The 10,792-nt window shown below is 41.7% G+C and overlaps 1 protein-coding gene across 1 annotated transcript; it reads left to right on the top strand.

The window, feature by feature from the left end:
- Positions 1–2,263: 2,263 nt before the first annotated feature.
- Positions 2,264–10,433, top strand: LOC133008812 (ubiquitin-conjugating enzyme E2 H-like). Its single transcript, XM_061076135.1, has 7 exons — positions 2,264–2,545; positions 5,904–5,980; positions 6,177–6,251; positions 6,400–6,439; positions 6,622–6,674; positions 7,382–7,510; positions 7,840–10,433. Exons 1-7 carry the CDS (start codon positions 2,493–2,495, stop codon positions 7,962–7,964), a joined length of 552 nt encoding a protein of 183 aa, XP_060932118.1. The 5' UTR covers positions 2,264–2,492; the 3' UTR covers positions 7,965–10,433.
- Positions 10,434–10,792: the final 359 nt, after the last annotated feature.

The following is a 10,792-nucleotide window of genomic DNA, read 5'->3' as shown; positions in this document are numbered from 1 at the left end:
TGTCACAGTAAAATAACTCTTTGCAAACTGTTTCTGTTCAGATAGCAGTGCACCAATCATTCAGACAGAAGTAACTCATGTTTCACAGGGTACACTATGTTCCTTCATACATTTACTGCATTACAGCTTCACTTCAGCAGGTTCACTCGAGGTTTACATCGGTAAGAAGAATCTCAGTGTCAGTCACTCAGGAAACATATCATTACTTCACACAGACAGTCGCTCAGTCAATAAGAAAATCCTGAAACATGAGCTGCAGTAATGAGATTGACAGAGTGATGAGTCGTCAACTTTTTGTTCCATCCAGTGATCTACTCATGGATCTCTGGAGGTCAGCACTTTACACAATCTCTTCCAAGTGACTTCTTCATTGACTAGAGTGATTGGGGGATTCAAAGTCACTGTTTGTTCAATGGTTAGAAGAATACAGCTGATAACCCAGTGATTCTGCTACAAAATCATGTTGGCGAAGCTTGTTTTAATCTTCCATGTAAAACGAGCTAAACATAGTTCCGTTTGATGGTTTGTGTCAACTTGCAAACAGGAAATCTCTCTTTTAGAAAAAAAGATACTTCACAAATCAAGATTAACAGATACATATATGAAAGTACTACATAGCTTATAGATATGTTCATGGTTGTAGAACAAGTTGATCAAAGACAAAACTATTAGGTGGAAACAAAGCAAATATTAGTATTTTTTCAAATTTAGAAAGGATAGATTCCTTCTTTCTTGTTATGAGCAGTGGTTTTCAGTTCATCAAGCCCGACGTTGTCATTGTTTTGACAATCTTTAAAATATCTTAAATATTTCTGGTGGTGTCTTTTGACTGTGAAAGGATGGATCTCTAGCAGGAGTCCCTGCACCTCATATGACAGCCTTGAGATACCACTGAGATCTGCCTCAAGCACACGTATTTACCTTACTGTACACAAATACACACACAGCTACAAAAACAATCAAAAGTTTGCACTCAAAATATGTTCTCCACAAATCTGCCCCTTTAGAATCTAAGAATCTTGACTGGTTACCACTTAAGTTTGTCTGAGGACTCCTTTGCAGTTTGGTAACATGATGAACTTATCTGAGGTCTTCAGTGTTCCACATTTGGAGCGAGACCTTTAAATTGTCAAACTGGAAAGAGATGAGTGGTGTGGTGCTCAGACACCATCAAGAGTGACACCACTTCACAGCCACCAGCACTGGCTATGCTAACATGAAGATCTACAGACTGAACTACAGCATGAGGGACATGAAGGTCTGACAACTCAGACAATTAACAATGTGGTATTTGCTTCAATATGTTATGATTCCAGGCAGCAGACACTTTATTCATATCAAGCCAAGGTTTTGTATCGTGTTCACCTTTTTTACAGTGACATGTGACATGTGACATTTTGTCTTAGTCAAATCCGTGACTCTCTTCTCTGCTCTGAGTGGAGTTTGAGAGGAATCACACCACTACATCAGTATAACAAAATGTGTTGGTTTATTACTGGTTGTTTTTTTATGAGAATCAAGAGGTCCTGTGATGACCACCATTATCTCAGGTCTCAAACAAGTTGACTTTACCTGACATGGAAACAAGTGTGAGATGATCTTTAGTGACTTATGCTCTGTCTGAAAACAAAGGATTAACAAGCATACTTTTCTTCTGTACTCATGGGCTTTAGAATATTTAAATAAAAAACAGCTATCCCACCTGGACAAACAGAAATGTAATAGTATGTCATATGTACAGAATAGGCAATATAATGTGAATATAATGAAACACAATGGCAATATGAGGCAATTGAACAACAATAACAGTACATCTGCAGCTTTCCAGATATTTTGAGTGCATGGATTGGTACGTAATGACTGAAATTTGGCTTCAGTCCATTTCATTTCAATAATTTTCACTTTATTTTATTAATGGTAGAACTTTTATTTATTTATTAAGACTGTACATATTCATATAATGATTCATATCGAGAAAAACACAACTTTGGCCTTGTCTGCTTGTTATTGAATTTCAAATAAGCTCATTTCACCATAGATCTGTGCGTGATAGAAAAGCACACCCTCACCACTGGGGCTTCTATGACGAGCTTCTGCTTCTAACAAAACCACCCAGAGGAAACGTTCGTGTTTAAAACGTGAATCCCCGCAGGATCGAGCACATCGGCGGTATTCACGGTGACGAATACGCCCGAAACGGAGGAAAGATCGAGTTCTGTGACGTGTGCTTCTGCACCTGGGCCCTCCCTCCTCCCGTCGCTGGAGGTTGATGTCACTGGCAGCAGCAGAGTCCCCCGGACAGGACGCGAGCAGTGCGGGTAGAGAGCAGCGCATCGAGCCCCTGGAGATCCACGGTGAGAGGAGCAGAGGAAAGCGGGCGATGGTGTCTTGTTTACGGACGTCGCGGGGAGGCTGCTGATACGGTCCGTCCACGCTGAGAGTCGCAGTGTTTTTTAGATCACTTCTTTAAACAACAACACAAAAAAAACAACATGTCGTCTCCAAGTCCGGGCAAGAGGCGAATGGATACCGACGTGGTGAAACTGTATCCTTCCCCAGAACATAAACAAGCCGAAATAACCCGAAGCTAACAGGCTCGTCTTGTTTTTATGGCCAGTGTCATTGCGCTGGTGGGGGGTTAAACGCTCAGTTTCTCCATGTTGGATGTTGTCGTGATGTATATTGTGTGTTTCCTGCCTGTGAGAGATTAGTCGATCTAGTGAAAAAAGTGTGTAACGCTCTCCACCCCGTGATGTACAGGGGCAGCTGTTAACGTTAGCTCGCCCAAGGTAGCCGAGTAGCCAACGGGGAGCTACACGTCAGCTGCTGTTTGTGTGGTGTTACTTGCCAGTTAGCATGCTAATACATTACTTGTGTGTGTTTTTTTTCTTTTCTTGCTAGCAATCTAATTGTTATCACCAGTGGAATCTGCTGCTACGTTATAACTAGCCTGCGCGAACTCTCTGGTTAGCCGTTGGCCGTTGCTAGCATTAGCTCGGGGGGAGCGATGCGATTGCCAGTTGGCCGTAAAAAATGAGCTCCCATCGGACTGACAACACCACGCCAGGGATGGTCGAGGGCTTCTGTACATTTTGGAAACACTCGTTCGGAAAGACACGTCCGCGAATTCGTGTTTTCAGCCCCGTTAACGCATGCGAAGCTAGCTATGTAGCATGCTAACCACCGAGCGAACAAATGAGGTCGTTGGAGCGTAACAGAGACGATCTTTGACAAATGATCGAGTAGAGACATAACAACTTTTAATACCGTTATATAAACGGACTTTCATACTTTGTGCTTTGTTAGAGATTGAGGCCTGAACACCAGGATGGTACAAAGGGACTCAAAACAGGATGCACGTCGTGTTTTTTGCTGAATAAGTCACGGCTTGCGTGTTTACAACATGTTTTACAGTAAAAAAATAAAAAATCTTCACATATAATTGTTGGATTGAGCTGTCGAAAGACGAGATGGGGAAAAAGGCCAATGATACGTTGTCCTTTTTTAAATATAATTATTTTCATTAACATCGGTCTCTCTGGGGCTGGATTCCCGACGACATTGTGTTTTAATGTGTTGGCAGCTGACTGGTGTTGTCCTGTCGTGTGTGTATTGTTGTGTTGCTGCACGTTATTCGCAGTTTGCACCGAAGTTTGCTCGAACGCTTTAATGACAGCGTGAGCTGCATTGTTTTGTTTTTGTCCTGCAGCGAGATGCTGCTCTCTGATTGGTCGGCCTGTTACCATCCGGAACATGGCAGGGGGCGGGGCTTCACACAGCTGATCGCGGAACAACAAGCGTGCTGTCTGGGGCAGGGGAGGGGGGGCTGGGGGGCTGGGAGCGTGAGGTCCACGGTGGGGACAGGGCGTGTTGTTTTCCAGGGTCATTAAACACAATTAGACGATTAGTTGATTCGTCAATTTAGTCCGTGGAAGTTTTATATTGTACCGATACTAGTTTCGCTCATTCCATATCGTCCCAGTTTGTGAAATGTGACTATTACATGTTGTTTTCTGTTTTTATGTAAAGTTTGGTCATCTGGGTCTGTTTATCAGACAGGAAACGCTTTTTGAAGACGTCCCCCTGGCCTGGGCCTGGATTGCAGTCTCACAACGTATAAATTAAACGATCAATTGATTAATCAGAAGTATATTGATATGTTATCGTGAATTACATTTTTTGCAGCCCTGACCACATAGATATCCGGTAATGATTGTGTCCTCTGTAAATAGAGTACTACTAATATTTAAGTATTTCAAGTTTAAGTATTTTTTGAAGAGTTGAGGACAATCGGTTTGAAAACAGGCAAATTTACCTAATGTTACACAGGAGCTGATTCAAGGATTTACTCATATTAATTTGATATTTTAACACTTCCTCCTGCCCATGTTCAGGCAGATTTAATGTTCAGGTAATTGGTACATGTTTTTATTTTGTGTGCATGTCATTTAAATCAGATATATAAAAGGTGTGATCATGAACATACAGTCTTGTCGTTAAAAAGGACACAAACAAAGGGGAAAGTCAGATTACAGTAAGTGTTTTTGTTTTTCGTCGATGTGATTTATAAAATATGAATGAGAGATCTATAAATAGACATCAGGAGTCACTAAGGAAAAACACATTTCATCCTGCAGTTCTTCCATTTGTGGATCTTAATCCAACAGTTCCCCAACCTGGTGTTCAACAGAATATACCGTATATATAGAGTAGTCTCATGTTGTGGCTTTAAATCACATGTGTGGGATTAGACCAGCTGATTCAGGCCTCTTGCCACAGCTACAGTATGTCACCATCCTGACAAACATCACTGCTAGTCCACCACATGTACATCAGGCTCAACCAGATTTACTGCCACATGGTTTACTGCAGGTGAGGAAATTACATTTTTTGGATTGCATAAATGGACATAGAGCCAAGAAGCACAATGTCATGAGAAGTCAGTGCTCTGAGAGCTTTAGGCCAAATAAAGCTTTTCCCTTGTGTACTTACTTTACTCTTGAGTGAGCACATGCCTGGTTTCTATGGATAACCCTCAGGGAAAGGCAGGAGAGAGAGAGATGTCCTTTTCTACTGCACAAGCCTACATCTATAACATGTTTTATTTGTAAGAGCCATCACATCACATTCAGAGCAACCTTGTCTCCTTGGTTAGTGGTTTGCATGACTTTTTCTTTGAGTGACTGAGGTCTTGAAACCTTCTGTAATTTGAATTATCTTGTGTTCGCTAAATTGACATTATAGCATTACCTTGTTAGAATGTTGGGATGAGGATGGAAAAAGGATTTATGACTGGATGATGAAACGGGGTGTAACAGTTTCGTCTGTTTTAAATTTCCATGCCTCATTGAGTCAGTGTCATGGCCGTTGACTGACTTTCCGTGTTACAGTCAGACAGTTGACTCAGCTTCGCGTCTCTGGCTGCAATTATGACACATCCTCCCGCCCAAGTCACCTTCCATCTTCTCCAGCTGTCATCGGCCTGGAAACAGGAAAGTTTACATCAGTCCACAGGTTTAGCACTCAATGCACACAGCATCTCAACGTTTGGTTGTTGATAGACCCTCTTCTAATGCTAGTACCTTATAATATGGAATGAATGAGGGATGTGTGATGTGTGTACTGTGCACTGGAAAAGTTTCTATTCTTCCTTTAGATATACTCCTCCATCCTGACTCATTGTGAAGTTATTTTGTTGCCAAGGAGAGCGGTTGTTTGTTGTCTGAGAGTGGCCACTGCATTATTGATCTCCCCGCCTCACGCTATTGATCCTACGTTTGACTTCTGCCCCAGACAAGTTCACACAGGGTGAGAGTCTGAAATGTAGGCACAATGGAAATATGCTTAGTTGAAAATGTGTTTCTGCTGTTTTGGGTGCTCCTTTTCCTTAACCACCTGTTCAGCATTGAGAGCAAGCACGAGGTCACCATCCTCAGTGGACTCAACGAGTTTGTGGTCAAGTTCCATGGACCACCTGGAAGTAAGAGCCGCCTCCAACTTACCACATTTTTTCACCTGTGAAAAATATCAGTCTTCTCATCTAACCCTTCACAATAAAGCTAATAAATGTGTTTTCCAAAATGCCATACTGTATATTCCTTTAACAACATGGACAATGCTATTTTAGTACTGTGTTAGTTTGGAGAATATTTTTGATCAATCTCACTTTCTTCCAGCGGCATATGAAGAAGGTGTGTGGAAGGTTCGGGTGGACCTGCCGGATAAATACCCCTTCAAATCTCCATCTATAGGTATGTAATAATCATCAAGAATCAACTGTTGTGCTGATTCTTGATGAGCAATATAACTGGAATATAACTTTGCCCACCACTACTGTTAAGTGTACTGTTAGTTCTGTTAAACCGAGGACAGCGTCATAATTAAAGCTTTTCTTCCCAGGATTCATGAATAAAATCTTCCATCCCAACATTGATGAAGCGTAAGTAAAACTATTATTCTTTATTTGTTCTTCTTTTGTTCTTCTTTATTGACGCTGCCGTTGATATTCAGATGTTTGGTTTTGTTGAATCACTCCAAACTCTGCACCTTCCTTTGCTTTGACAACCTCTGTGAGGCTCTTATTTTGTATGAGTCACGGTGTTGTGTTTTGTCGTCTTTCAGGTCAGGCACGGTGTGTTTAGACGTCATTAACCAGACTTGGACAGCTCTCTACGGTGGGTCACAGTCACTGCTCTCATCGCTGCACAGCCTTATGTAGTCATACCAGTCACTCGGTTAAACAGTAATGGCCAATAAATCAACGCCAGGCGAGCAGCGTGCACGTCGCCAGTAGAGCTGCAGGCAGAGCATCTTGGTTTAATCGGCTTACACTTGAGTGATAGCTGCCTCTTGTATTGAGGTCATAGTGACAGATAAGAAGGTGCTGAGGCTGAGAGGACTCTGAACACTGAACACTATGTAGTGAACACACTCACTTTGTTAACAACAATAATAGTGATTGCTTTCTCAGCAATACAACTTTTAGAGAGGGTTTGATTGGTATTAAAGGGGAACCTAAAAAAAACAGGCAAAGTGAGAGTAGAGTCGGCCATTTCTGACATGAGCTGGAAGCTGTTGACCAATCACAACATAGTGGGCTGGCTGGCCAATCACAGCAGGCTTTATCAGAAAGGTTCAAGTAATAACCCAAATATAAATATGAACCTGAACATGAGCTTCCTTTGTCTCCTCTAACATTTCAACCCACAGCCATAATGTGTCAGATTTGTTTTTTCCAATGTTTTTTAGTGGATGAAAATGTAGCTGTAAACACAAGAGGATGACTCCGTTATGTAATGAAAGCAAGTCCAGCTTGTTGTAACTTGTGTGGGTTTATTGTATTTGTTGTGTACTGACTTACCTTTCTCCCCACATCCACCAGACCTCACCAACATCTTCGAGTCGTTCCTCCCTCAGCTGCTCGCCTACCCCAACCCCATCGATCCTCTGAACGGAGATGCGGCCGCCATGTACCTGCACCGGCCAGAGGATTATAAACACAAGATTAAAGGTAGCACACAAGTTTCTTACAACATAATTATTAAAAAGTCGATATACTGTTGGAGTAAAAATAATTCAGTGTTACTGTTTTTCCTTAAAATATAAAATTTAGATTTCTTGCAGTCCTAGAATGCAGCTTTGAATTTGCAAGGAGCCACTGAAGCAATTCAAGCTGAAAGGAAAAAAAACACAGAGCGATATGTCTGACAAAATATGAATCTGTCGACCTGAAATCACCTGACACTGTGTGAAAGTATTAGAAGCCGCTCTGTCGTTGCTAAGTTACTGTGAACATCCCATGGTCAGCCATCTCTCTCCCTCGTCGTGTCTTTCTTTCAGAGTACATCCAGAAGTACGCCACCGAGGAGGCTCTAAAGGAGCAGGAGGAGAGAGAGGGCAACTCTTCCTCCGAGAGCTCCATGTCAGACTTTTCGGAGGACGAGGCTCAGGACATGGAGTTGTAGTGAAGGGGAGGACGATCCCGCCCACTTCACCTCACAACAGACTATTATTTCCTAAAGAGCAGAAAAACTCAGTACTATATTCATATTTAAGACAATTTTTTACAGCAACACAAACGATTTTTATTGCTACACGAGGATTTGCAGTATGATATCGCTGAATATTAACCCTTACTTAGGAGTTCACGACCGCCTGCCCCCTCCTTCACACCGACAGATCAGAGAGGAGCTCGTCATTCAATCCCATGATCCTCAGCGGCTTCAGTCAGGGGCTTTGACACTGCTGGGCGGAGCTCGCACTGAGCAGTGAGACCAGCGCGGGGAGCAGGACTGTCATCCAAACACAACTAGACTGTTTACACTCGGTTTCCTCTTTAGATCCACAACCTGCAGCTCATCAGCTTTTCTGTTGTAACGCGCTCTCGTTTTTCTTTTGTGTAGTTTTTATTCACATTTCATTCGACTCGCTCACAGACGTCTGCAAAATCACGATCCGTTATATCTAGGCAGGCTCAAGACTCAGAAGAGCGTGGATTCGCCCCCCATCGTCCCCTTTCATTTTTTGCCGCTACAGCCCTGAGGAGCTACCCCTACAATCATCACCCCCGAGGAGCCGAGGACCGGAGGGACACAGGCGCCCTGCTGCAGGCGCCCTCTCTGCTGACACATCACACACACCATCAAACAACCGATGCATCAACCAGAAAACACCAGTGGGTGTCTGTGTGTGTGTGTGCATGTGATCCAGGAAGAATCATGGCGTTTTGATAACCCGTGTCACACTGACCACTGATTTCTCAGGAGAAGTGGAGGACAAGGTTCACGATCCTGATCCCTCTTGTTTCCAACACCCATCCCCTCCTCCTCCTCCTGCTCCTCTCCCTCCTCCTCCTCCTTCTCTCCGTTTTAGGAAAGTGTTTGTCATTCTCTGAGTATCTTTGTATATTGTGGCATGACACAGAAGTGAAGTTTGTGTAGGGCTTTGTGGAGCTGTAACGCTGTAGAAATGAAGAGGAGGCCTGCGTCTTCTGTGAGCCGGGCGGGGTTTGTCGGGAAGGATTAACCAGGTCCTTGTGGAATTGTTGAACTTCTTAAAATTTGCCTATTGCTTGTGTTGAACTATAATAGGTGTTTGACTTGCGTAGGGATAGTTAGTTTTTTTTGCGGGTGGTGAATTCTATCATAATGTATGGTTTAATACTTAATGTAACCCACTAGTTTGAAGACTAATGTCCTGTAAAGATGAGGAGAATTAATACATCTTTGTCTGTGGGATGACTCTTTGTTGAATCAAATCCTCCAAAGACGTGTTGCACCCCTGCACCCCCTTTCTTATGCAAATCTGTCCATGGAAGAAGATTTACGTTGTGAGACAGAAGTGCTCTTTGTTTCAACCATTCAACGCTGTCGCATTTCCTTTTGTCGTGCTGTTTGATGGCCTGTTGTTTTCCAAGATGGCGGGACAAAATTATAATTAATCTACAAGCCCTAATTTTTTTTATATATATATATTTCTCCCTGAAAAAAGCAAAACACACAGGAATTACTCCTCAGGCTGGATTTGAAAATAAAGTGTTTATGGTGAAATTAATAGTGTTTTCAAAGTGTCAAACTCCTGCATGGCCATCTCCGATGAGTTCAAACTCAGAGCACAGGTTTGTTCTTCTTCAGATTCTTCGCTTTGGTCCTGATTTAACCCCGAATGGGTTCATGTGTCTGTCAGCAGTTGTGCGGAGGAGGTGCTAACAGAGAAGTGACAGTTTACTGTTGAATTTCCTGGTGGTGCACTGGCCTGTGTGTTTTGCAGGCTCCAAGCCTGATACGTGTTTGCAGCGTGCACTCAATGCACCTCAGACCTGTTTGTAGACTTTGTTGTATCTGTAAGAAAAAACATCTGTAAGTTAGTATCTTACTTCATCACCATCAAAATGGGCTATTTCTTTCTCTTTGGAGAAAAATAGGATTATAGTCAAACTTGAATTAATAATAATAATAATCCCTTTATTTTCTTTTTAAATGATATCAGGATCTCTTCCACGGTGTCTTGCAAGAGGGTTTACCTTCATTTGAGAATAAGATAGGTTACTAAAACCAGCATGTCACAGTTTTTGACATGGAAATAAAATGTATTTGTTAAATAGTTAAACTGGCTGGAATTAGCCTCGGTAACCAAATATATGTTGGTGTAAGTCGTAGGACGACATGATACACAGTCAATTGTCACAAGAACAATCCACTGTCCAGCCTTGTTTGTCATCATCTGGATTCATCAGTGTATTATGTATTTTTTATTAATGAGACATATATCTGATGCCTATAATTTCTTTGAATGTTTTTATTTTTGTCTTTTAAGCCCGATGTCCAAGACACAAGTCAAGATATCCCAGATTTTTTTTAAAGGCAAAAAATTAATAAATGTGCTTCCCTTGTAACTTGGAGAAAGAAATAAAACAAGAAAAAAATACACCTGAACTGTCGATGTTACTATTCTGTTTATGACGCGGTGTCAGAACATCTCAAGAGCTGTGGTAAGAAAATGACTGTTTTTGCCTTTTAATTTTTGTATTTTCAAAATGTTCTAGTTCTGATACTAGTTTAACTTTATTTACTCGGATGTTGTGGGACAAGTCACATACCAAATGAATTTACATTATTGTTACATTTTTCTCTCTGGCCACTAGATGGCAGCTCTGTCTTTCAGACACAAAGGTACAAACACTAATTTCTGTTTTGCCCTATTTAAAACACCTTCACCTTTAAATATATAAAACATAAACTAACTTATGAGATCACGTTAATAAGAATTAAGTGACCCATATCTATAAAAAATG

This window comes from Limanda limanda, chromosome 8 (assembly GCF_963576545.1).
Source record: "Limanda limanda chromosome 8, fLimLim1.1, whole genome shotgun sequence".
In the NCBI taxonomy this organism is placed as follows: domain Eukaryota; kingdom Metazoa; phylum Chordata; class Actinopteri; order Pleuronectiformes; family Pleuronectidae; genus Limanda; species Limanda limanda.
The sequence above is the reverse complement of the archived record's forward strand: the minus strand, read 5'-3'. Positions and strand labels throughout refer to the sequence as shown.

Bases quoted from the DNA above. Each gene is read 5' to 3' on its own strand.
- LOC133008812 (XM_061076135.1), top strand. From the start codon at position 2,493: ATGTCGTCTCCAAGTCCGGGCAAGAGGCGAATGGATACCGACGTGGTG. The intron at 2,546-5,903 runs GTATCCTTCCCC...CCACCTGTTCAG, and splicing joins GATACCGACGTGGTGAAACT to CATTGAGAGCAAGCACGAGG. The intron at 6,675-7,381 runs GTGGGTCACAGT...CACATCCACCAG, and splicing joins GACTTGGACAGCTCTCTACG to ACCTCACCAACATCTTCGAG.